General features: G+C 39.2%; 1 protein-coding gene and 1 long non-coding RNA gene across 4 annotated transcripts in view; one reads left to right on the plus strand and one right to left on the minus strand.

Moving 5' to 3' along the window:
• The first annotated feature begins 279 nt into the window (after positions 1 to 279).
• The window catches only part of prkd2 (protein kinase D2), a 35,591-nt gene continuing 7,957 nt past the window's right edge, over positions 280 to 27,913 (plus strand). Inside the window, exons 1-5 of one of the 3 annotated variants that reach the window (XM_041994954.1) lie at positions 280 to 1,256; positions 25,599 to 25,737; positions 26,098 to 26,229; positions 26,401 to 26,600; positions 27,674 to 27,857. In XM_041994954.1, the coding sequence (XP_041850888.1) occupies positions 930 to 1,256; positions 25,599 to 25,737; positions 26,098 to 26,229; positions 26,401 to 26,600; positions 27,674 to 27,857 (982 nt within the window). In that variant the 5' untranslated portion in view covers positions 280 to 929. Of the gene's footprint in view, positions 1,257 to 25,190; positions 25,211 to 25,598; positions 25,738 to 26,097; positions 26,230 to 26,400; positions 26,601 to 27,673; positions 27,858 to 27,913 lie in introns of those variants that run through there. The other 2 variants (XM_041994953.1, XM_041994955.1) reach the window with 2 other exon arrangements.
• Positions 16,470 to 16,971, minus strand: LOC121646072. Its single transcript, XR_006011553.1, has 2 exons — positions 16,924 to 16,971; positions 16,470 to 16,531 (listed from the first exon to the last, which is right to left on the minus strand). It is a non-coding gene; the product is annotated as an uncharacterized LOC121646072 (long non-coding RNA).

Raw genomic sequence — 27,913 nt, forward strand, 5'->3', positions numbered from 1 at the left:
AAAGTTGGAGGGAGGATGAGGAAGTGATGGGAGGGCTTTTTTCACCATGGAGCTGCCCCCTCAGGCAGTGTAAGAGGATCTTTGCTGACCTCGTCTGAGAGAGGGAGCAAACAAGTCGAATAACCAAGGAAAGAAGAGAGAAAAAGGAAAGGGAGGGGGGCAGCTTGGAGAAAGAAGTCAGAAGGCGGAACTTAGTGAACGTCTATTGGCTTCAGGATGTGTCAGTCATGTTACTTCCTCCTTGGCTTTGGCACGAGCACAGATGAGAGGGCAGGAGGGAGGGTAGAGGGAGGTACCCTCAGACGGCGCTGTCTGAGCTTTTTGACTAAAAAGAGTGCACTGGGTTTGAAACTGAAACAGGGTAAGACTTGTAAAAGGAGTGCACTTTGTTGCTCTCCCTTATTCTCACGGTTTCCTGTCTAAGGAGGCCATTTTGTTACCCAACCCAACTGGAATAGAGCACAGCAGAGTTTGGCATTGTTTTTGTTTTCTTTTTCATTGTACTCTCATCCACGGGTGGGACTTTCACAACCAAGTTTGGACTTTCTCCTCTGCAGAGCAACGTCTTTGGACCAAAAAGGGGGAGAAGCAACAGCAGCAGGAGGATAGCTCTCCCACAGTTTATCTTTCTTAGTGTCTCATACGTTTTGCTCATGCTTGTCATGCCAGGAGAATAGAAGACGTTTTACGACGAGAAAGAAGTGTGAGAGAGGAGACAGAAGCACTGCTTCCTGGAGGGGGATTTCTTCCTTGATCCACTGGAAGGGAGTAGACAGAGGACCCGGAGGAACAGGCACTGCGTCCACGTTTCCTCTGTTCCACTGGGACAGTTTGAATGACTGTGGCTTTTCTGAGAAGTTTACATTGCACCTGGGCGTGTGCTCGTCGTTGTCTCAGGCAGCCAACAGACTAGAGCCTGTGGACTCTGAATGGCTAATGCTAGCCCCTGTATGCCCTCTGGGGCAATGGCCCAGGTCTTCTTCCCCCCTGGGGGCACCTCTCACCCTGTCTCAACTGTGGTGCAGCAGGGAACCCAGATATCATTGCCTTCTGTGCCCGTTCAGGGTGGTTTTCCTGTGATGGACCTGATCCCAGGGCAGTGTCCTGGTGGGGCTGTGATGCCCTCCCTGCCTCCTACCCCAGCCGGGGTGTCTTTCATCATCCAGATTGGTCTGACCAGAGAGTCTGTTCTGTTGCCTCAGACTGCTGATCTGGCTTACGTGAAACAAATCGCCTGCTCCATTGTTGACACCAAGGTAAGAAACGTGCAGACTGAGGAAGGGGGCATGTAAATGGTGAAAATGAGCAAGTGCTTTCTCCAGATGGAAAATTGCTGATGTGCACAGATCATCATGCCACATTTTCACATAGCTTGTTTTTCCCCTTTTCTTTTTCCATCTTTGTGTGAGATGAAAAGTTTAGCTTGTTTTTCCCCTTCTTTCTCGTGTCCTTTATCTCCCATCTGGGGAAACATACTCTGCAGTAATTACAACAATTAGCATTTTTCCTTGACATTGTTGGAAGAAAACTGTTAAATTAGGCTATGATTTTGTTACATTAAGCACAGCAGAGAAGCAGAAGGGTGTTTGACTGGTTCAGAGTATGTTTCATCCAGCTGTTTACCCCTGGGGCCACAGATGTGTTGTACAGGAAACATCAGTTTATTGAACGTTGCAAATACATGTGCCACTGTGGATAGATTTTTTATTTTTTTTAGTTTAGCAGTATGAAGGAAAACAAACAAGGCACCATTGTTTCTCTCTTGATTTTTGTTTGCAAAACATTCTAGGGGTGTGAAATTAATTCCTGAATGTTAGATGAGCAAATGAAGATAAGTGAGGTTTAATATGCTTCTGTTGCAGGAAGAACTTCTCTACCACTTTTCTGATCTTTTGATTGTCAAAAGCACCTTTCACTTCTCCTGGGTGAAGTTTTGCATTTCATGCCATAAGATCACAAAAAGTCAAATTTTAGTCTCTATGCTGAACGCTTCATTGATTTGTTTTTCATTTTTCTGATCAGTTAATACCGACCTTAAAATTATACAGATATTTTGCCTAGGATGGTAAAGATCTAACATAATACAAACCAACAAAATATTATGATCTTTTTAAGTTTTTGTTGCCTCTAATTTAAAATTAGTCTTGCAAATGAAAAAAAGGTGCACCCCCCTCATCCCCCAACACACACACACACACACACACACACACACACACAACCTTTTCTCCTCAACAGTTTATTAAATTTATTCAACTGAAAGAGAAAACTTCAAAACAAACATGCAGAAAATAAGTGTTGGGAGGGGGAGAAAAAGTAACATCCTCTCTGTAAGAGGAAGCAATGTGCATTAAGGGAAATCTGATCTTTTTAAGAGAACTGTAGCTACCACTTGCAGATGATAACATCATTGTTAAGGTGGAAGCATGTAAAGGTCATGTGTTATTTATCAGTTAGGCTTACAGTTTAGTAAAACTGCCCGCAAATGTTCATTTTCCAGGAAGCAGCGACTTCTCTCTCCAACCAGCTCGGCCCATCTGCTAATCGGTTATTTCATTGTACAACAGATTTTTTTTTTTCTCCCCTATTATGAGTTCTTTTCTGTCATGCACTTGCTGTGATATAGTGGTGCTGTGCATCTGCTACAGGGGCTGGAATGACAGGTGGAGTGTGCCATGATTCCAGCTGTGCCTACATTTAGTGGGAAGAAATAAAGCTGAGCAAAAGTTTGTAGTGTAACATGTACTTTTGAAAATGTAAATCAAAAATAACTGGACATTTGAGCACTGAGAATTTAAAGTCCTGCTGAAACTTCAGTTTATTTCCATTGTGAGTTAAATGGTGTTTGTTAGCGTTGAGATGCCTCAATCACACATGCGGATGTAGATGCAGGTAATTAAAGGTACTCAGGGTAAGTAGATGTCTGCAAAAAAGGCCAAGTAGTGATGCCAGGTTAAGGTTGGGGGCCAAGGGCTCAGGCCTGGGTATAGACAGATAAATACAGAAGCAGCAGGGAACTTTGCATGCAGAAACATAAAGCCCTGGAAGTAGTGTGGAAAAGATAAGGTAAAAAAACAAGAAAATGAACAGATCTCAGTGTACAAAAATCAATGCAAACCTGCAGTATTACAGTAATATCAGTGAAATAGCTAAGACTTGGATGACAATCAGAGTTTAAATATTACCATGGTGATGGGTGCCAGGTGTGTTGGCTTATGATTAATCATAAGGTAGGAGAGAGTGCCACACTCGCACATGTACATACACACATCTTTGCGTCTTCAAAGAGAGAGAAACCGACAAAGGATCACAGGAGACAAGAGGGAAGAGAAAACACCAGAAGCATAAGGTTCTGGTGTAATGAGACACAGCTGAAAAATAAATGTGGTTGACAATGCAAAGAAACAAACAAAAAAAACCTTATGAGATCAAAGAGAAAATGGGAAAAACAAGATAAAATATTGGATTTTTAAGAACGTACACAATTTGAAAATATGCAATATATTATTTAATATATTAAAAACATTGAAGATTGTTTGAAATAAGATAACTTCCCCATCTTTAAAATGATTTAAACTCCCTTTGTTTTAAGTTGCGTATTTTAAAGTTAGCCATGAAAAAACCCCTTCCTGCCTTAACACAGCCAAGCTATAACTCTACAGCTTTGCTTAGTTTAATATGCTCACATTTCACATAATATGGTCTGTCAATATGCGTTCGGCTCTAAATCTATTGCCTGCCCGGCTGGAGAGGATCACTAGGGATCTCTAATGTCGGATGTCTGAATCTGTGTTTTTGTGACTTTGTAACAGTCAGAAGTTAGGAAAAATGCTCATGTTAATTGCTTAGTTCACTCATTATGTGTCATCTGAAAACTCAGAAAGGCTGTGCCAATAGGGTTAAAACCTATCTACAATTTAAGGGAATAAATGGCTTTGGTATTTGAATGGACATAGGCTGATTAAACCATTTAACTTAGGGTCTATTTTTCAACTTGATAGATGAAGGTTAGACTTTTTATGCATCTCCCCTGAAAAGGGATGATTGGTCAATGGGATAATTGCACCACAGATTACATTAAAATGATCTGTGTTGGGTTTCTCTGCTTTCCCTTCGTCCCTCTTGGTGCTCAGGTTGACACACATCCCACAACATATACATGTTGTGTTTCAGGATACTCCAGCATCTCTTTTTAAACTTTAAACTTATCAAAGTACAATACAAATTCTGTTCAAACTTGAATAAAAGTCTTGTGAAGGTCCCTGTTTCAAACACTTCAACTATAGGTGTGTTTTTGTTAAGTGTGGTCCAGAGGGAATAGGTGGAGGTGTGCATTGTTATTCATACTTCATGGCTTTTACTGTTTATTTTCTGGAAATTGAAGCAAGAGAAAAAAGTAGAAAAACATAACTTCATTTTCTCAAAGAGAAAAAAAAAACATGCATAGCCTGATCTTTTTCAAATCTTGTTATTCCAGTAACACACACACACAAGCACACACACACATACTTAGCAATCCCCAAAATCTCCTAAATGCAACACTCCTACCCCGTTTGGAGCTGCAGCTTTAGGTGGGAGAGTTGGACAATAGGTAGCTTGTCCTGGTTTGGCCAACTGAGTGTGGCACATGAGTTGGACTGTGTGTACGCGTGAATGCCTACATTAGTGTGTTTGGAGGCTTACTGGAGGTAGTTTGTTACCCACACCCCCCACCCATGGTCATCTCCCCAATCCCAGAAAGGGTGAGTCATCGCCTGTGTTTATTCACAGGATCCCTCCTTGTGTTCCATTGCCCAAATTTTCCATTCTCATCTCAGTAGAGCAGCACACTCGCCCTTGCATTGCTTCCACTTACAGCATCACCTCCTCAAACTGATGGCCATAAATTGCAGTTTTTTGATCTGAACAGTGAACTTTGCAACAGTTAAAATGGGACTTCAGTCAAAATCTTCCCACATCTTTGTAAGTTTGCCTCACCCCCTCTCACTCTTGATCCAACAAGAATAAATTGTGGGGTCTGGAAACTAGAAGTCTGTCTCTATTCAACCGTGGTACAGCTCATTCACTTCTTTTTAGGACAGGCCTCACTGAGTCACCTCTTGTTCTCTTAAATAGTTTTTCTTAATTTACCTCTGTGTTCACTCCGTCTATTTTTCTATCTTTCCTTTCCTTTCATCTCCCCTCCTTTGTAAATGTAGATATTCACTATTGAATTGAATATACTGTTCAAAGTTCCTTTATTAATACCCGTGGTTAGCATTGTTTTGCAGAAACAATGGTAGCATTTGGCATTCCCCAGCAAAACAAAAACACACATTGAACCTGAAAAACAGGTACTTTCATAAATGACAAAAACAAAAAAAAGTGCTTAGTGTCCTGCTATTAATCAATATAGAAGCAGGGATCAGTAAAAAGATAAAATACAACAACTAAGCTCAAAATAGATTAAGAAAAAAAAACTCAATAGAAAATCTCTAGGATAAAAACCAGGATAAGAACATAAAATTTTAGAGTCACAATGATAAATAGAGCTAAAAAAATAAAATAAAATAAATAAGCTGATTAAATACACAACAATAACATGCAAATGTCTCTACTTCTTATTGATCTTAGTGACGGCAACATGAACAAAGCTGTTATAACGCCTTGTCCCACTATTTGGTTCAGTGAGTTTTTCTCTGTAACAGAGGTCTGACCGAATCAAACAGTCATGGTTGTTCGGTCCATGTGAAAATGTGCCAGTTTTCTGAGGCAGTAAAGGCACAGATGGCCTTTTTTTCAGATGGATTTACAGTTTTCATCAAAGTTATTATTATTATTTATTTATTTATTGTGAATTATGGTCCCAAGATATTTATATGATTGCACTTGGTCAATTTTCCGACCTTTAATTAAAGTGACTTTGTTCCTGTCTTCTTGTTTCCTAAAATCAGTAACCACATCTTTTGTTTTAGATATGTTCAGTTGGCGGTAGGACTCCTCACACCACTTTACAAAGTCATCAATAACTGGTTCATGACTGGTTTTACCGTCTTTAAGTAAGCTGAGAATAACAGTCATGTGTGTACTTGATGATGGCCCTGTTTACATATCCGCTCTGGCACATGTTTGTATAGAGGATGAATAATAAAGGTGACAACACACTCGCTTGTAGAGAACCTGTGAATGAGAATCTGGATCATATAAAATCCCATTTATTCTCACTCTTTGTGACCAGTCAGGTAAAAAGTCTATAATCCAGCCCATTAGATTTTTGCTTGTTTTAAACAGTTGTAAGAGTCTTATGGTTAAAACGTGGGGCTGGGTTGTGTTAAAAGTCGATAAATAAAAGTCTTGTAAATATCCCTTTACTCTGTCAGTTTCTGCTCGCTGTTCTCAAGATAACAACCTCATATTTTCCTCCTCTTATTCTTTTCCCTCCTAACCTCCTCTTATGATCCACCGATCCGTTGTTATATCCTTCTTTACCTTCAACATCCCTTAAAATGTGACTCCTCTTCTTCTTTGTTAGCAACCCCATCTTTACTTTAATCGTTTTGCCTCTGCCTACTGCCACTGCTGCATTATCTCTCCTTTAGGCTGTTTTCCCTCTTGCACGGACTTCAAAGAAGTAGAGAAATCAGGGGTAGTTCATGATATTGCCTTGTTGTACTGCATGAATCAATGGGACTGAGTGTAGAAGTTGTGTGCTTTCTAGAAACACTTTGAGTTATCTAATGATTACTTCAGTCAGAATGACTTCTGCTGCAAAATAAAAGGTGCTCCAAAATAAGATAGATTTAGATATTTCCGGCCCTTCGTTTGACAAAAGGCGTGGCAACTTAGCAGTGTCTCTCTGTGCCAACAGCTTGCTGTTTTCGTCAATAGGAAATGCCCGGTTATTGGTGTGTGTCACTGGGTGTGTTATGTGCGTGTGTGAGTATGAGCACAAGCAAGAACTTGCCAAGCTCGGTCACCTTACCAGATTGTTGAAGGTGTCTGCGAATTAATCTGTAATGAACAAACTATCAGTGAACTTAGGAGAATCCAGAAGTGATTGTGTTGAAAAAAATAAAACATTTTGTCTTGCACAAAAAATGAAAGACAGTTAAAGACTGCTCCAAAAATATACTTATTTTGTTATGCTGTGACATTAAACTCTGACATAGGGAGATGAAACGTTTGCACACATATATTTTCTTTGCTTCGCATACATAAACACACACACACACACACACACATGCAGCTGTGACTGAGAGCCCCTGCTCTGACCATTGTTTCCACCTCCGTTTTGGAAGTTGCTGTTTCTTTATCTCATTCCCTGGAGAAGATGTTTGGCCCTGGGAATGCGATCATACACAATGCCTCCTGTTTACCTCACTTACTTGTACATGTATTCTTCACACACGCTCAGTAATGCAAAAGTCAACCAGATAAGGGGCCCAGTGTGACACACAAGGTTATAATCTTTGTATTAAAACTGCTCAAGATCCTATAAGTCTTAATTTAAACCATATAATAACATTAAATTAAATGAAAAATACTTTATGGGGAAATTATAAAATAATAAACAACATGAGGATAATAAATAACAAACTAAAGGTACACTTTCTCCCACAGTTTTGATCTTGTGTTGAGAAGCTTCATATATGGGTTTTATTGGGCAAATGAACTTCTTATTGAACCAAATACTTTTAGTCAAACCTGCTGCACCTTTTTGCAACTATAATTACTTTATCTATTAAAATCATACTGCTGAAAAGGAAATTATATCTATTTTCAAAGGGGTAGTCCCACAGCAGCATGTATCAGTTCTGCTCAACCATCCCTGTATCTTATGTTGTGTGTGTGTGAGTGTGTGTTTGTGTGTGTGTATGTGCACGCTCTGGTTCTCTCTCTTGATTTGCATGGTAGCGGGCCAGCTTTGCATGGTTGGCCATGCTGGTGTCTCCTAGCTGTTGGCAGAGTGTTCCAGGGGAAGCTCAGTCTGCACACAAGGACATTTAATTAGTCAAAGCATACAGTGTTGCCCAGACTGCATCAACAGGGATAATTTATACAGAGGGAAAATGATGATGGTAGATGAAGATGTTTTAAGTGTTTGAAACAAAAAAACAGATGGCTTCTGTGGAATAGGATTTTCTTTTAACTTATACATTCAGCTTACTTTATGTGTTCCCAGGGCTTATTCAGACCCCTGCATTCCTTCTCTTGTTCTGTTCAAAGGGGACCTTATGATACTAATCCAGTTATTAGTAATGCTGAAAACGGTTTTGTGCCATAATCCAATTGGAAACCGCAGAGCAGAGCTCAGCTGCATTTTGTGGTATTTAACAATGTGGAGTGTTTTTGTGATCAGGATGGAGCAAAAATTCTTCTCATGTCAGAGCAACATCACAAGGCTTTTTTGTTTTTACGGAGGAGAATACATTTGAGATCAAGGATAGATAAACACATGCACTTTTATAGGAGGAAGGACAGTCCAATTAATAAAAGCCCTTGAAATGCCCCAAAACTGAATGACTTATCAGTAATTTGTGTCATGCTTTTGGTTCTTTGAACAGCTTGTTAACTGAAGCCAAATTTGATTTTAATTTAGGTGATAGTCGTGGTAATTATTCCAAGTGAGAGAGACATAGAGGTGCACTAACAAATCTTGCATGATCTCCTAGAAATCACAGGGAACTCATAGAGCTTGAAACCATGTACTGTTCTGTGTTTAAAATGTGTGTGTGGGTGAGAGAGAGAGAGAGCGAGACATTGCTCTTGGGAAAACAGCAGACAATGGGGTCAGTGTGAGAGTTGACAGGATGGGTTTGGCCGGTCAGGGGCATAAGTGCAGCGGGTGTTAGTATAGCTTAGACACATGAGATGTGTGTTTGTGTATGTCTTCATGCAGGGTACAGTTATGAGGGGAAATGGGAAAACCACAGTCTTACCTCAGTAGATAAACACATGACATCAATAAGGCTACTAAGACTGGTCAGTGAAAAACATTCAACAGTGTGTAGTCCATAGGTCTTTAGTTCTTGATATGAGGTCTGAGGAATCTTTTTAATCTTCACCGAATACTTGAATTATTACATAAAAAGACTCACTTTTGTACACAAAAGTTATGTGTGTTATCAATGTTGTAACTCATAAAGTCCATTGCATATGACTCCATTCGATAAACACATGGCTAAATATATTTGAACATATTAAAATTTGTTTTTTTGGGCAAAAGAGTTGGCTTGATTTTGTAGGACGTCACACATCGGCCCAAGACCGGCTTCTTAATAAGCAGGTCTTGCACTGAAGGATGCATTTCAATTACGCCTGATAAGTCTGATCTTCATCTTTCTTTCTTCAAGTCCATTCTTCAATTCACTTGTCTGTTTTTGGTGAAACAAGACAAAATCCAACCAGACAGCAATGGGTGTAAACAGAAGTAAACGGAGAACAGTTCTTAAAGGATGACACTCCCATCCTTGAATGCAACACAGTGTGACCCACATACAACACAGTGTGACTTACCTTCACATTCTCCATATCATGTATTACACACTCATCATGTGATACCTTCCATCATCTCACATTTGGTGTGATTTTTGTTTTTTGCAACTGTGAATATGTACAGTGACTGAGTGAGACAAACCAAACAAAGACAGCCCTAGTCTAGTAGCAGTACATACAACATTTGTTGAGGTAGGATCGCACTTCCTATTTAGCAGATTTTCTTCCATTTTTAATTGGTTGCCATTTATAAATAGCTTTCAAAGTCCATGTAAGGCTTCCTATGATAATCTTGATCTATTTTGGTTCAGATTAGAAATGACAAAAACCATTATCGTGTCTGCATCGTTTAGGCTGTCATAATAAAATGACACATGTTGGTCCAAAAGTATTGACAGAAAGACACAGTGTTTGTTTAAAGCAAATTCATTAACAGATATTGGGTGAAACATGTCTTTTCTTTTTGCAGTGCTTCCTGCTCAAATTCTACAAACAAATTTGTGTTTCTTTAAACTAAATTATTAAGTCCAAGTTTGTAATTATACAAACAATTGTAATGACACAGTTGCTGTATAGAAGCTAGTTAATGCATTAAAAGTAGGGCTGTCAAATTTTTACCACTTTTACTCAGATTAATCACAACTTACAAATTAATTAATCATGATTAATCACAGCTTACATTTTTCCTTTTATCAATGAAGTGTACTTGTTTATGCAGCAGTGATAAAAGTCCTACAGCAGCATCACCCAAAACACCTGTTGATAAACTAGATCATTGGCTCTTTGTTTTACAAGTTTTTCTTCATGTAACTTTTTTTTTAAATTCGATAATCACATTAGTTGTAATAATCAGTTCAATATTTCAGAAAATCTAGACCTAAAAAAAGGTCTAATTTGTGCCCCCCTTTTCTTGGTCAGTGCTCCTGCTGGGTCCCCCATCTAAACTTTTCTAGACCCGCCCCTGCATAGCTGAGGTATAAACCCTGTCTGCCACCAGCTAACTACTGTGTTAGAGAAGGTCCTGCCACAAACAATACTTTGGGGTAAATATGTGATGGTGTGAACCATGAACCGCTAGTTTCCACCTTATCTGCTGAACAATAAACAAACACAACAAAAGAGAAAAGTTGATCAGCTGATCACCGACAGCCGTCATGATTCATGGAATAATGTGAGAGGAGAGGGAGGAAGTAGCTAATGCACAAACATGGAGATGACCAGAGAGCCATTAGAGCAGATACTTTGGTACAAAACGCAGAATAAGTTAAGTAAAAAAAAAAGTGGGAAAAGTGCGGGTGTGGAACCCTCTAACCGGGAAGAGTGGGTTGTTAAAACACCCCCATTCTTCACAGGGGTGACTTCCATGGGTTGCTCCATTAATGCTGCGTTTATTCTAAAATCCATTGATGAAGACACCTGGCTCATCTTTTCCATCTTGCTACTCCATGCCAAGATTCAAGTGTTTATTGTCATTTGCCCAGTAAGGAAACAAGTTTCCCTGAACAATGAAATTCTTATTTTGCTGTCTGCACAAAATGCCATAAAAGATTTTAACCCATAAGAGCCCAATGTGACATATTTGTCACATACATTTTCTGAGACATTTTGCTTCAATTTATGGTATAAACTCTGCTCAAAATCCTGATGAACATAATCTGATACTTGTCTTCTGTCCCTTAATAGACCCCCCCCCCCCCGAATATGCCGAATATCAGGAAGTGCTGACATATATGTGGCTCTGAACTTTGCATTACTTAAAGTAAAGAATGCCACCAACTCAAGGAAGCATTATAGCATGTGCTGAGTCAGGGTTTGGGCTACGTGATAGCAGCGATGTGGACTGAAAAGAGGGCAATCTTTTAGATTTTGTGAACTAACAATTTGTAGAAAGGTTTTGTTGAGTTTTATTGTTCAAACATTTTTAAACAGTTTGTTGACAGTTTAGGCCACAGAAACTCATCTCTATGAACATAATCATGCACTTGTCATATGACCAGAGTTCAGAGCATAGCTGGTAGCACTTTATCTCTCCTCTTCTCCATTTCTTTTCTGGCACTTGACACTTTCTCTCTTCTCTAAAGCAAGCAAAGAAAAAGCATGTGGAAAGGAGAGGGGGGTTCACATAAAGAAGAAGGGGATGACTCAGAATGCATTAATGTGGCCTATTGTGGCCATCAGCAGGCAGCTTTGCTTGTTTGTGATCTCGTGGTTCTCCAGGCACACTGAGAATGTGCAAACACTTCCCACACAGTCACTTATCTACGTTTTAAGTTATTAATAAATGGATTAATTAATAACCAAAGGAATAATACATTATTAAATGGTAGAAGGAGAAAAGGGAGACTAATATATTTGCTGATGGGCCATGTAAAATATAATAATAAATGTAAAAAGAGATAGAACAACGTGCCTTCCAAGGACATTTGCTCAAATAAATAGTTTCTCAGTTTTGATCTAAATCACTAATTCTATTGATTCTGTTATTACCTGGAATTTTTCTGATGTTAGTGAAGCTACAGATGCTTCACCAATAACATGGCTGCAATTGTAGTAAATAAGAAGTCATGTAAGGAGGTTTTATTGCCTTACTTTTTTCATATTTCAGTATAGAAACAGGAAATGATGATGATCATTTTTGTGACACTGGAGACACTTAAAAGTTCCTACATGTAACAGTTAAGTATCAGCTAAGCTAGAGATCTAACCAGTTAAATCTGACCTTTTAAAGGATCTCTATGTAACTTTCAGAAAACTCACCAGAACTGGTGAACAGTTAATGTTTATCAGTAGCTCTCAGGCATGTTATACAAGGTAATCATTAATAGTAATACTCCATTCACACCTGATGCCTGGAGAGCTTTACACTTTATATCAGTATTTTGAAGACAAACATACTTTTATAATAACAAGAAATACATATGTTCATATTAAAAACCTGTCCAGGGTGTACTCTTTTTTTCTGTGGTGTGGGCAGTGTATCTAGCAATGCTAAATAGACAATTTTCTTTATTTTGAGAAACACATTTCACATATTCTTATTTTAATTTCAAGGATGCTGATTAAAAAAAAAGGATTCATTTTAAGTTACAATGACTGTATGAGTTTAAGTAAAAAAACAACAAAAACAAAAAACCAAAAGATTTAGCTTTTTAGTACCATTTATCTTTTCCTTCTTACTAAGATTGTGTTTTCTTTGCATAAAGTTTTGCTTATTGTCTGCCCTTCTTGCCATGAAACAGTCATTTGTTCAGTGCACACAAAGTGGACTAAGTCCAGTATTCCTATCGACTTACCTGCTCAGAACCTAGCCAAGGATGAAGGGAGGGTGGAGGGTTGATGGAGAGGGTAGGTGCTACCAACAAAGACTGGTTCAGAGCAAAAGTTGACCCTCTCCCATGACTGGTTACGGCTCTCATATTACCTCTCTGTCCGCCTTGATGCTGGGAGCAGAATGAGACGCATTGTCCTTGTGCTCCTGCTTGAGACTAAGCTCCTTCCACTGCACACATGACTGTACAGTACTCTTTGGGACAGCACTTTTTCAGTTGGCTGTTTAAATCCATTCTCTATATGGGTATATCTATTTAATTTCTGCAGGAACAAATCATAAAACAGATCAAATGATTATGTACTGTATATACATATACACAGAGTTTGGATTAATCTAGATGCATCTGTATGTCTTATTGACTGTATGCCATTAGTTGTAGGCAAGGGTACGTAACTTCAGGTTTTAACAGTAATCTATGCTATGTATAAATTAGCTGATTAGGAATGCAAATTTTATTCTCTCTGGTCTCAAGGATGACACAGCCCTTTTGTTTCACTTATACATGCTAGCCCTAAGCCCCTAATCCTAACGTTGATCACTGTAACTGATGGAGTATGATTTAAGGGGGGCGTGGCTCAGTGGGTAGAGTGGTCATGCTGTAACGTGAGGGTTGGAAACCAGCACAAACCACCAGAAAGACATGTGCTTTTTGGAAAATTTGCAGACTGCCTTGCTGTCTCTGGTTGAGCTACTTTTAAATGTTACTGTTATTTCACATGTTGTGCCAGCTGACCAAAGAAAATTTCATGCTGCAAATCCTTGTTTTACCAGTTAACAATCAAAGCAATTATACATCATTAAGAGGTGCTTGACCAGTCAGGAGCAAAATGACAAACATATTCGCAGCATGATTCAACAAATCCAATGAGCATGTGTAAACACCCACTTCAGCAGAGAAATCAGCATGAATCAGAATGAAGTCTTAAAGACGCACTACAGAACTTTTGCAGATTTTCTCAGTGATGCGCTCCCTGTCGACGGCGAATTTGGCATCCATTTTGCATTTTACCTGTACTGTGAGCTCTCCAGCCAGGAAATGTTGAATAGTGTGGTTTCTCAGCCTCAGGACAGTGCTAGGCAACGATGGCTCCAGAAATACTCCTAATAGATGTCATTGTGCCATCAAACCAATTCAGAACGTAGAGTTTTAAGGTCGGAAAGTTATGTAGTGCATCTTTAACTTTCAAGTTTTTTTTTTATCTAACCTTTTTATCTGAAAAATGAGGCATCTTTGAGAATCAAGAAAAAGAAGAGCAGATATTTTTTTATTTAGACACTTGGAATTGTCATTATCTTGATGACAGAGAATACACAACAAAAAAGCAACATTATTTCTCCCACAGGCATTTCTACTTTCTTCACTGGGTACTGGTTAGACAGGAAATGCACCATGTCCTGGAAGAAATATTTTTGCATTTGGACTTTAATGATAGCATGCAAAGATCACGGTATGCTAAATCAGTTTCCATTATTTGCACTGATAAACTGTACGCTTCTGTTAAAGTTGTCAGCTCTCATTCGAGCCACTGTGTGACTGCTCTTGGCACTATGAGGTGGGTTGACAGTGAAATACAATAATTTTTTTTTTTTTCCATTTCAGCATTCTTCCCAGAGTACAGGTGATTTAAAAATGTTTGTGACATCATTGGGGGAAGGTTTACTTAACTGCATGAATTAACTTTTCAGTCACCTTCTAATGACTCATTGTCATTTTGTTTTCATTCCTTTTGTCTGAGGTTAGCTTACGTCATGGATATTACTTTATTCCCTTTTCTCCTGGCAGAGAGCCATCACTCGCTCTTGTGAGTTATTGTGTAATGTGAGTGTTTTTTGAAGCCAACTTATTTGCACCCTTTGTTTACGTAAGGCCAGTACTGTTACTAGTGCAGACAGGTAATTGATGGCTCATCAAAGGCAGAAATGGTTGTCATATTTATCACCTGCTCCATATTTCCACCAGCGTGTGACCTCACAAGTGTTAAAAATAGAACAACGGGCCAGTATTTCATTTGTTCCATCACTGACTTCGTCAGCAGAAAAGGAAAAATTCCTCTGTTGCGCCAAGTTGTTGTCAGGAGCTAATGAGGGCAGAACACTGACGTCTTTACATGCTGGTTGCCGGGGCAATCCCTCATTAAACATCTCATCATTTTCAGAAAGGTGAGGTTCTCTCTAAGTGCCGTGCCTGACTCATTAATAAGGTGATTGCAAAGTATTAATTCACACAAAGTGAAAACAGGTGTATCTGAACACATGTCTATAAGAATGTGAGTGTGTTACGCACACACGTGTGCTGGGGGTTGGTGTATGATTTCTTACACAGTAAGACGTGGATGTTTAAACAATGTCTGTTGTTTGAAGGGATGCAGTGTGTTTCCTCTTGACTATAAAATGGCTGGATCAGGTTCCTGTTGTGATAACCAGCTCCTGTTGCAGAAACCCTTCAGTGAAGAGGACCATGTAGGGATGTAGAGGTCACAATGTTTACACGGTTCAGTGTTTAGTGTCACACACAGCATGTCTTGTATTTTAGCCAAGTTGATTCTCAGTTTTAAGCATGTGCTGTCATTACTGAAGATTGCCTAATCGATTCAGGATAACTGTTTGTTTCTCTTATGTTGGATGCTGTGTAAACACAAGCCTGGTCCTTGACCAAGAGGTGACAAATCAAGGTCTTGCTATAAACAAAACAGAAAATTCAGCAGTGACAGTAGTTTTCTCTGTGCAGGCAGAATGCCTTTTAAACCATTATAGGCGTTTATTCTTAATCATAAAAGTAGCCTCATTTACAGTCTTTATGTGGCGTAGTATTTGTTAATGTTTGTTGTGCTCTTATTACCTGTGGCTGCATCTTATTTTTTAACATGCCTTAATTGTTTCTCTTGGTGACCCATACGCACATTTTGCTTTGCACCTATGATGAGCTGTAAACCACACGATCAAGGCTTCAACTTCCTGTGTCATGGAACGAATTAAAGTAACACTATTGCTAAAACAAACAACAGACATGCAAAAATAATTACTGCTCTATTGATTCTGATGACTGCTGCAACACATTGCATGAATGTGCAACTGTTATTATGCATATGTTTTATAAATTGGTAATTATAAAGATGTCAAACAACTTATAAGTGGATGTTCACTTACCAAAGTGACATGCAGTACCATAATAGTTACCTTGTTATCTGCTCTAAAACCTATGAGGTTTCTCTTCTAGTGTGAAAATTATGGTGTCTAAGAAACCTCTAGGAAATGTGCTAATATCTACAAAGAAAAAAAAAAAAGCTGTTGGCAAGGGTATAAGCTACACCTTAAGTATTATACCTAATGTGTGTCATTATGATGTTACAATTAGGGAAATTTGTCACTCCAGTCCTTTTTCTTGCATTTCTGAGGCTTGGTTTTGATGCAAAGCTACCTTCATAAGTTGTCCATTCAATTAATAGTAATGGGTTGTTGACATAGAAGTTAAATCAATAGTTTTGTGTGTGTGCCTGAATATGCATGCTGGTATGAATGTGCAACTTGGTGGTCGAAGATGGCTCATGCTGAGCTATTTGAGGGGAAGTGATAAGACAGATGAAAAGCAGAAGCAACTAGTTTTCTCAGCAGGACTTCAGTCTCTGTGTTCTTCATACATGTGCCGTCTTGTATATAAAAAAAAATCTTCAGAAGAACCACCTTGTAGTTGTTTAACATGCCCAAAAGTTTCAAATAAAAGTAAGTCAACTGGACATCAGTGCCTGTGCTTTAATTCATTACGTTTTTTTTCTTGACTGTCTTTGAATAAATAAAACTCCCAATAATTCACTAGTCTCTGTGAAGACTTCGTAGTTATATTAAACTCACATATGGTCCTATGATGTAGGGGCAGAAACACAAATTCAAGTAGAAGAGGAAGAAGGTGTTAGTTCTGTGTTTCATATGCTACAGGTTCCAGTTTGTTTGTACTTGTTACTGTGAGGCAAAATATCTTAGTCACTACCTGCATGTGATCTTTTTCATATGACTATACTGAGGTGGACAACAAAGAAATAAGCGCACTAGCGTTAGAGGAAATGGTCAGCACTGTATTAAAACTGTGTTTGAATACAATGGTTATGAGCTCAGAGTTCACTCACTTGCTACGATGAGATGAGGATGTTTGGTTGCATCAAGTGTGATAACCCTTGTTCCTAGTTTAAAATCCTTCAGTGTGGGTTTCTGTTCTTAAGAATGACTTACAATTTCTATGGAGAAAGTTTCTTTTTGTCCTTGCTGATGTTATTGACAGTAGCAACAGCTCTCAGACACAGTGGGGAGTGAGTTATCAGTGTGGATGATGATGCTGGTTAGGCCTCTATCAGAAATGAACCGACAGCTAATGTTAGTAACTTTTGACAATTAAAAAAAGAGAATCCCAGTAACTTTAAGGGAAAGATAAACCAAAATACACTGCCTGGCCAAAAAAAAGAAAAGAAAAAAAATTGCCACCTGGCTACAAGTCTCCTCTTGGATAATTACTGCATGGGCAATTATCTTTCAGCTGGCAACAAGTTATTTAACCCCAACTGATGCAATAAATAGCTTAATTTCCTAAACAACCATGTAGAAAGGCACATCCCCTGGTCATGGAAAAGATGCTTGTCTATTTAAGAAGGGTCAAATCATTGGCATTCACCAAGCAGAGAAAACATCTAAGGATATGCAGAAACTACTAAAACTGGGTTAAGAGCTGAACAACGCATTATTAAAACTGGAAGGCTAGTGGGGACCCACTGTCTTCCAGGAAGAAATGTGGTTGGAAAAACATTGTAAATGATGGTGATCGATGATCACTTACACATTCGGTAAAATTAGAGTGAAAAAAAAGGACAGCCATAGAACTCATGGCTGTTTTTAATAGTGAATGTGAGAAAAAAAGTTTTGTTTTCTTTTGTCTACACTTAATGTATAGGAAATTCAAACAAAATGAAAATATTTGATTTAAAGAAGAAAATTAAAGATAGTAAAAAAAAATACAAAAAAAAAATACTAGAAATAGTTAGACCCAAAGGGAAAATAAAAGGGATGGGAAACAAAGGCAATGCACTAGGAAGAGAAAGACTAGTTCATAATTCATTTTACTTCTAATGGGTTCATTGGCCTGAACAGCTGCAGGGATAGTGCTGGCAACAGTGGGCAACCTGATCCTTGACAACCTGAAGAAAGCAGCCAAAGACCCACCCCATCTCCAGGCAAGCTAAACCACTCCATATGATAATACTTCCAGCTTTTTGTTTGCAAACTGCACACACACACCCACATATACACACACATACACACATGTTAACAATACTCCTAACCTTTGCCCTCACTGCTAAATATACAGTACATACAAAATAGACAGTGCAGATTACTTAATTCTAAATTAAATAAGGTTATTTCTCACCATGCTGCTGTACAGAAAAGTACTTTTTGTGCTCATTCCACACAATAATAAAAAGAGCATTAATCATCTGCAGCTTATCCAGAACGCTGCTGCTGGAGTTTAAACCTGGACTAAGAGATCTGAACACATCACACCAGTTTTAAAATCTTTACACTGGCTTCCAGTCAGTCACAGAAAAGATTTCTGATCATTTACAAATCCCAGAACAGTTTAGGCCCAGGATACATCTGTAATATGTTCAGAGAATATAAACCTAGCAGAGTCCAGACTAAACATGGAGAAGCAGCATTTATCTGCTTTGCTGCAAACAAGCAGAACAATCTACCAGTAGAGATTAAACTTTCACCAAACTTACACACTTTTAAATCCAGGTTAAAAACATTTCATTTCTCATGTGCCTATGCATGTAATCTGCAGGGTAATTTTTAACTTATCTTGTTTTTAATTATTTTAATGTAATTTATGATTTTATTGGGATTTTTGGTACTTTTTGCTGCCTTTTACTACTTTACTTACTACTTTACTTTTACTACTGTAATGCTGTTAAAGTTTTTTTTGTAAAGCAGTTTGAATTGTCTTGTACATGAAACGTGCAGTACAAATAAACTTGCCTTGCCTTAAACTGAAAGCTGAAACTTGCAGAGAAGAGAAGGAGAAAATTATGATTTTCTTAGAGGGAGAAAGTAAAGATGCTGCAAAGATTTATGGTCTGCACAGATGTGGCAGCCGCAGTTGTGGTTGATGCATTGTGTATATTTTGGAAAGTAAGTTCAGGATAATTTGACCCGCCCTGTTTCTGGAGTTTCTCAGTAAGAAAGAAGTAAGCAGTGACAGTAACAGTTTGGGATTAATTGCAGACAGTGTGGTTTTAAACAGTGCCTGCCTGCAGAAAATGCCTGCTGATGGATTTGAGCAGAACTGGAAGTCTCCTCTGATCTGGGTTCTGTGGGTGTTTCTAATTGCAAATGGCAGCAGTTGATATTCATTGTGGCAATCCCAAGTACTGTGTATATAGTTATTACATGAATCACTCCTGTCAGAGAGCTTATAGGCTTTTACGTCTGTTGGAAAAGTTTGGAGCCGCTGTTTGTTGGTGTCTGTATCATCTGATTGACCAATTACAGCCCCCTCCCCCCCAAAAAAGCAACAAATTGAAATTTTGCAAAAACAAGCAGCAGCATTTCTTTACAGCTTTACTCAGCTGAATGCACAGGCCTAAAACAGGAGGTTTTTACAGCAATCACAACCACTAAAAATGTGGGCAGCATATTGTATGAAATATTCAGAGAAATATTGTACTGATTTGTGGAAAACTTGATGCTGTTAATTGTTTTAAATTTTTGAATCACCATTAATGAAGTGAAGTCTGTCACATCATTGCACTGCAAAACATGTTTAATCTATTCTTTTGATTATAGAAGTGCAGGGAAAGCCACCAGTGCCCTGGTCACTTTTTCACTGCATGTCAGAAAACTTTGTGGTCACTTATAGTTTCTGTTGTTGGTAGTAAAAGCCACCTATAAACTCTCTCTTTTTTTTTTTTTTTTTTTAAACTTGTGCTGTCTAGCATTGCAGCAAATAGAATGATGGTCTGGCTGCTATGTTGTACCGAATAAATTTGCTTTGCCAAGGGGACCTTTATGGGTATAAGGCTCCTCTTTATAATCTATTTTTTTTATCTCTAGAATTATTTTAAATATATTGTTTTATTTATTTGAATTTATGAAATTTATGTAATCTTGTTGGACCAGACCAGAGGGGAAAGTAGAAAAAAGTAAAAAGGAAAGTAGAAAAAGGAAGAGGAGACTAAGATAACATAGATGGAAGCAACGATCCTTCAATCCAACCTAACGCCAGACAACCAACTGCTACACCTGTACAGAAAGACAACAGAGAATTTACAGCTTTTACAAGTAAACTAAGCAGGAATTTGTAAAAAGAAAAAAAAAAAAAAAAACATAACCAAGACAGCAACAACAAGATGTATGACAACAAAGTACCAAAGACACACACATAAAATAATAACAAATAAAGTAGCTTGTGTATAAACCCACTGGACAACTCTGTGACAGTGTTAGCATGCAGAATGTGAGGAATGACGAGTGAGCAGAGATTAGTGTGATCGTGCAAATGCGACCACGCCTCTACGGAGGCTAAAAGCAGACTAGGGTGGCCCTGAGACCTGGGGCGATCAGTAGCAATCCCTGAGCAAAAACCCAAGCCACCCCACCACAAAGACTACCCTGGACCCACCCCGAGGGCAGCAGTGGAAGGCCCCAGCCAGAGCCCCCCGTGGTCAACGGACCAAGATCGGCAGGCGCTAACCCGCCATCCAGGGAGGCCAGAGCAAAGGGCAGAGAGCCCCAATAGTACAAAGGAACCCCCCTCCAACCCATGGAGAGGGCCCGCACTATGCCCAGGAGGACCAGGCCTTCCAGACAACCACCCGGCGTGGGCCAGCACCCACCCCAATATTCCAGCCGCATCATCTACCACTCCCCCTAGAGGATGAGCCACTGGCAGCAATAGACCTCACTCTTTACTACTTACACCCGATCCTGCTTTGCTGAGCTTGGAGCTTCGCTATGACAAATGACATTATCAGACCCTTGATTCCTGGGATTTATTCAGTGCACTTAACATATAATCCATTTTATATGAGCTCTCTTGCTAAAAATTTGCTTCACCAAGCCATGACAAAGCTCTGTATACAGTAGTGACTAGCATTCTGCTGCCTTTGAGGCCCCACATCCATCTGAGGACCATGTAGCTAATCGATGCAAGGTCCCCAATTTAGGTAAAATACCCTAAGATAAAACAGCTTGGAGGTCCTACTACACTACTAAGCCCATAAAGTGATATGAAACATTGATTTAATGAAAATGCCGGTAAGATACACAACCACCATTTACACCATTTGTTGTTTGGTATAGGCCTGTCGCGATAAGCAATAAGTCAATTAATTGAACGATAAGAAAATAAGAGCACGATAAGTTTGCCGGCCGCGATAATTTTTATTAGTCCCCCCTTTACCATAGACTGTGTATGACAATAGGTTTCACTATGGAGTATTTCGACTAAACGCTCTGGTTTCTTGCGGAGTGATCTCTCTGGTGTCATACTTGACAGCAGCATGTTGCAGCACGAGCCGGTAAGCCGCATTTGTTTTGCAGGGCTGCCAACACGCAATGGCCGTGAGACTTGCGTATTTAAGTGGCTTCTCACGCTCTTGCGCTAAACCTCCGATTCTCATGCTGAAATATGTAAATAAGTCGAATGGAGAAATAATAGATGCAAGCACCTCCTCTTTTATCATTTCGCTGCTCCCCACATGTAAGCAGAACACACACATTCTAGCTTACAACGTCAGTACAAAGCCCCCACTTCCTGGTCTACCGTAATAACCCCTGTAATCCGCAGGCACATTAGTCGAATGGAGAAATAATAGATGCAAGCACCTCCTCTTTTATCATTTCGCTGCTCCCCACATGTAAGCAGAACACACACATTCTAGCTTACGACGTCAGTACAAAGCCCCCACTTCCTGGTCTACCGTAATAACCCCTGTAATCCGCAGGCACATTACGCAAATAGAGTCAGCCTATATACTAGCGTATTTGACAAAATACACATTAAGAGCAATGCCGGCTAATCGAGAGGTTTGGGAGGATTCCCAGTGGGCCGCATTACTTTTGGGCCGGCGTCCCGGCGTATGTGAAAAGGCGCTTTTATTTATTTAGTTTATTGATCTTTGAAAATGTGTACTTGCATTATTATGGCATATGTCATTATATTAGTTGAGAATGGTCTCAAAATGACACATTAGCGCTTTGCGCAATATTATCGTTTATCCCGATAATTTCTGAGAAAATTTATCGTACAGCTAAATTTGTTATCGTGACAGGCCTAGTTTGGTATTCTTTTTTATTTTAAGATTTTTGTGCTTGGGATTATATTATTTTGTATTGTTTTCACAGTAGTGAAAACAGTAGTTCACACGTAGCTTCTGTTGCAAGTGGAAAATCCACTTTTTCAGAGAACATGTCAACAATGAAAAGCCAGAGATGGATATCTCATGAGCTGAGAAGCCACAGCTATGAGCACAACTTGAAACCTTTATATCTACTAGAGGTAAACAAAGCCATTGTTCTCTAAAGAAGCTAATGAGTATTTTGTATTACAGTGTAATTTATGTCTTCTTGAATTTGAAAAAAAAAAAATGTCTGCATGTGTATACACTACTGTTCAAAAGTTTGGGGTCACTTCCCTATTGAATCCCATGGCAAAGTGATCCCAAACTTTTGAACGGTAGTGTATATATATAAATATACTATCAATGGTGTATTATGACCTCCACTAATGATCCGACACATGAAGAACTTTAGATTTGTTCATACATATGACGGGTAAGCTGATAAGGAAGTGCCATGACGGTCTGCTATCTTAAAACTACAGCTGCTGACAAGGGACATATAGCACCAACGCGAGCCAGAGCACAGTGACTGAAAGCGAGACCAGACTTGAAGGATCAACATCGCACTAGCCTTCCCCAGGTGGAAGGAACTCAAGAAGGAGAAAGATTTTAAAAGGGATGCTAAAGTTTCCAGCTTCATATTACCCAAATTAGCCCAAAGCTAGTTTTTTTTCATTTAGTTTGGGTAGACAGTGTTGCTCGTTACTATGGACAGCATAACAGTAGCAGTTTCTGCTAAAATATAACGTCCTCTGAAGTGTATGTTTGTTTGTATGTTTACATAGTTTCAGTCGCTTTCATAGTCATGGGAAACGCCACCTTTTAGTCACGGTAAATCTGAACTAAAAGCCGGTGGGAAGACTTTATAAGCTAGCTTTTACTGTGACAAAAAGCCGGAACTGTGTCGATGCCAGTTTCCCCGTCAAGATCCACCCCCCTCCCCCCGTGAGAACCATTCTTCCTTCTAAACAAAGAGGAATGACTGACAGTTTGATGGTATGCAGTCTGCAAGATTTATGAAATCACAAACCTCTTCACTTGAGTGAACACTCTATGAACTATTGGATGAATCGCTTTCATCAGTTTTGTCAAGGCTTTTTGAGACACGCCGGCTACCGTTGTTGCAATATGTGTTTGAGAAAGTGAGCCCCTAGAATGCACTGCATGTTAGAATGTGATACACAATTCCAGCGTTAGATGGCAGTAATTCTTACACAGTGTCCCTTTAAATTTTACTCGGTTTTAGAACATTAGCATTATTTTATGATCTGTGACTTTACAGTACTTCTCATCAGTGCTTTGTGCAAACATGAAAACATTTATTTCCAGAAAAACAAACTAACTTACAAAAATGGCATTATTTAGTTGGTTGCATGCCACTGATTTGATACGACCTTCAGATTTCATTAAATCGTATGTCCTGTTGTCATTAAGTCCTGCGTGTGTCCTAGTCTAGCATATCCGGATGCATTCTTTAAGTTAGCTAAAGGAGTGTCTAGATTTTGAAGCAAAAAAACAAGGAAAAAGTGCCTTATTGCCTTTTTGTGTCTTGTTGTCGACTGTGGTCAGCAGCAGTAGCCCACAGCTGGGGAGTGGTGGAGTCACTGTGTAGCTTGGCAGCAGCACAAGCCAGGCCTGTTTTTTTTTTTTTTTCTTCTTCAGATGTGGTGTGGAGAGTCTGTTGGAAAACTGAGACAGGCTGTGTATGTGCTGAGGAAAAAGAGGAGAAACAGGGAAAGACAGGGTGTGTTTTGCAGTTTAGGAAAGTGTGTCTGTTGTTAAGCGATGAAGTGTGTGTATGTATCATTGTATCATTCCAAGGTGGAGACTAGGTTCCCCCCTTCCGGCACGTTTTTATAGCAGGGTGAAATGATGAATCTTGACTCCCTTAGGGTAAAAACAACAAGAGCGCAGTGAGGACTACTTTGTTTATGTGAGCATTAGGGTAAATTTCTCAATTGTAAAGCCTAAAGTATTTTTCTCTTCCTTGTTCTGGTCTCTCTTGTACTCACTAAAAATGATTTGATTTAGAAGCTTCTGAAAGTATTACTTTGTGTAAACGTCTGTGTGTGTGCGTGTGGTGGTGTCTTGTGTGTTAAGGCCACTGTAGGAAACCAGACGGTATTAACTATTCAGGAGAGCAGGGTTTCCCTATCACAGCCTCCCTCGCTCTACTGACTTCTGACTGACACTCTCATCTCTCATATCTGGGGAAGAGCTTCATGGAAACATCTAAGTGTGTATGTGCGTGTGTGTGTACTACTGTATGACTAATAGGAAGATAGGATAAAGTTTCTCTTTTGTCTTGCCTTCCACATTGATCGAGTTGCTTGATATGTGGAATTAAGCCAGTGCTCCTTACATATCAGTGGTTACCTTTGTATGCTTGCACGGGCTAGTTTTACTGTATTTGTGGGGACAACAACTGGGAACAAAGTGTATGGCTTCATTCCTGAGATTGCTGGAAGTTGACCTGACTGAATATACTAAAAAATACTTAAAAAAAATGTCACTTGCAATTTTAAAAAGTAGCAGGAGGTTTTCAGTGGATTTGCCATTGGTCTGGGCATGCATATTATTCCCAGTCGTGGCAACTTCCAGCACCCTTAAAAAATTAAGCCATACTGGATGGGCACTGATCATGGCTGCACAGGAACAAAAACTAGGCTGAGGTCTACCTCACTAGACAGGACCTGTGGTTCAGGCTGTGCAAAGAAGCCAATGAGACAGTCCAACGCATACTGTAGTAGCAAGTTGTAAGATGCAGGCAGGTAAGGCATACATGGAGTTTCAAACCTAGTAGCTGGAACAGTATACAGTAAAATATGTACCGCATTTAGGCTGGAAGGACTAGGGTCAAGGTGGAAGATGCCACCAAAGTCAGTAGAGATTGGAAGAGTTAAGATCTTGTGGTGCTTGTTTCTAGATCCAGACTCATAAGTTGGTGATGGCTTACCAATCGGACGTCATGGTAATCAGCAAGCTACACAAGAGGGCACTAGTGATGGATGTAGCAATAAACACGGTAAATAAAGGAGAAGTAATGCTAAATCCTTGAAAAAGGGCTGAAGGAAGAGGTTAAAAAGCTTCTGGGAGTGAAAGCAACAGTGATGCTGTTGTAGTTGATAAAAAAGCAATAGATGTTATGTGGATTTTGAATTTATTTCTTTGTCTGTAGTTTTGCAGTTTCAATAGACAAATTTACCATGGGGTAACAATAAGTAACAATGGGTTTCACTTAGTGAGGAAGGATCCAAGGCAAGGATCCAGCCCCCATTGTATTGTACTTGCTTGATAATGTATAATGCCATAGCAACATCTGTGTAGGTGAAGAAGTTGAAAGAGAATGCCTCCTGTTTAATGATTTTTATTATTATGCTAATAAATCCTTTTTTCTTTGTTGTATGCTCTAGTTCCCAGAGTGTGGCTTTTATGGCATCTATGACAAGATTTTGCTGTTCAAGCATGACACATCCACTAACAACATCCTGCAACTTGTTAAAGGGGCAAGTGACATTCAGGAGGGAGATCTGGTAGAGGTGGTGCTCTCTGGTAAGAAATCTCTTCTCATCTTTTCTCTTCTCATCTCTTATGACTGTCACGTCCCTTTGTAGTGGAAAATGGTCATATCAAAATCTAAATGGCCTTCCTCCTTCCTTCCTTTGTTTTTCTTTTGTCTACTATTGCAGATCAGTCCTCATCAGCTAATTTTACTACAGACTGTTTCTCCCACAAGGTTTATCTCTCCTTTCATTGTTTCAAACCACACTGTTCCTTCATCAGAAAGAACTCAATCTATTTTCACATCCTGGTTCCATCTTATCCATCTAGTCGTGTTTTGACAAATTATACATGCATGATTGGATCTTAACACCCACTGTAACCACATTGTGCCCCTGTTATCTCATTTAGCGGCAGCCACATTTGAAGATTTCAAGATTCGGCCCCACGCACTCAATGTTCACTCGTACCGGGCCCCGGCCTTCTGCGATCACTGTGGAGAGATGCTGTTTGGACTGGTTAGACAAGGACTCAAGTGTGACGGTGAGAAAGAGAGGAAGATTAAGTGTGAATTAGAAAATACTCTTTGACGATTATGAGAATTTCTCTGTGAAATTAACTTTAACACTCATTAAAATATGCTCACTTTCTTGCACTTGGCTGGTTGACTGATGTCCTGTTCGCTGACTCTTTGATCGATGCTGCCCCCTGTAGGATGTGGTCTAAACTACCACAAGCGCTGTGCATTCAGCATCCCAAACAACTGCAGCGGAGCTCGCAAGCGACGTCTGTCCACCACCTCTCTGAGCAGCAACCAGTCCCTGCGTCTCTCCACCACAGAGTCGGTGTACAGTGTGGGGACGGCCTCCACCTGTGCTGAAGACACCAGTCTTATTCGCTCTCACACTCAAATGGTATTCCTTAACTCTTTCACACAATGCTGTAGTCACCAAGTGAGCCATCTGGTGGAGAGCATTTATGTTTTTACATAATGTTGCAAAATGTGTAAACCAGCTTTACTCACGTTAGCCAGAATTTTAGAGTTTTCAAATGGTTTGGACACACTGTAATAACACAGTTATTATTATTTATTTTGTTTGTTTTTTTTTTAAGGAACACAGACATCTTTGTTCAGGCCCTTATAAAACTATTTCTAAACACATGTAGTTGTGGAGGTTTTCTGATAGCCATCTTAAAACCAATAAAACAGCGTGTAGGACTGCATTCCACTGTAGGTGTTTTTATAGCCATTGCAGTTCATGCGAAGTCCTGAAAAACAACAACATCTGGGGCTCTGTGGTTCACTTGGATTGCTAGGTGGCCCTATTCCTTGGTGCATAAAAGAAAAGAGACAGTTTAACTTTACACAACAAAGTGGAAGGGCCAAGGGAAGGAATTTGAATAATGCTTGGGTAATAGTTACTTTGCAACAAGCAGAGACCAAAAACAGTTGAATGAGATTGAGTGGGCAAAACAGAACTCTAAACAAACCACCTGTTTGGTAAAATGTTCATTAAATTGATTTGTGTTATGTAAGCTCTGTTTTTTTCCAGTCCTTTACATCTGCTCTTTTCTCTATAAGCTCCTCTTATTCCCATACTTTGTTTCTTTTGTCAGGAAACTATTATTAAAAAATAGCTATTTCATTATTTTATAAAAAATATTATTAAGCAATAAGTGGGAGATAGGTTGACTGTAGTCAAATTTGGATAATTTATTTCTATAAATAAATAGCTCTTACTATATGTGTATAACAAGGGCAACTTTGAGGAAATTAAACTTGTTTAGACAGTGTCAAACTTGAGGGTTGCTGTAAATACTAGTTAATGAACATATTTAAGACTTTAAATTTTAATTTTCAACTTAAAAATTATAAATCCTGATTGCGACCTTTTAAATAAACAATAATTATATGTTTCATAATCAGTTTAGTAGTTTTTCACCTTCGGTTGAACTGATATTCTTGATGTCCTCTCTGTTCTGTTAGCCACGGACTCCCAGTGAGACGCGACGCTTCTATACAGGCCGACCAGTTCATCTGGACAAAATGCTGATGAGCAAAGTGAAGGTGCCTCACACATTTGCCGTTCACTCATACACACGACCGACAGTGTGTCAGTATTGCAAGAGGCTTCTTAGAGGACTTTTCAGGCAAGGTCTACAGTGCAAAGGTAAGTTTATAAAATGACACATTTATTTCTGTATGTCTAAGGTAATGCAGAATATT

Source organism: Melanotaenia boesemani, chromosome 9, assembly GCF_017639745.1.
Source record: "Melanotaenia boesemani isolate fMelBoe1 chromosome 9, fMelBoe1.pri, whole genome shotgun sequence".
Lineage (NCBI taxonomy): Eukaryota > Metazoa > Chordata > Actinopteri > Atheriniformes > Melanotaeniidae > Melanotaenia > Melanotaenia boesemani.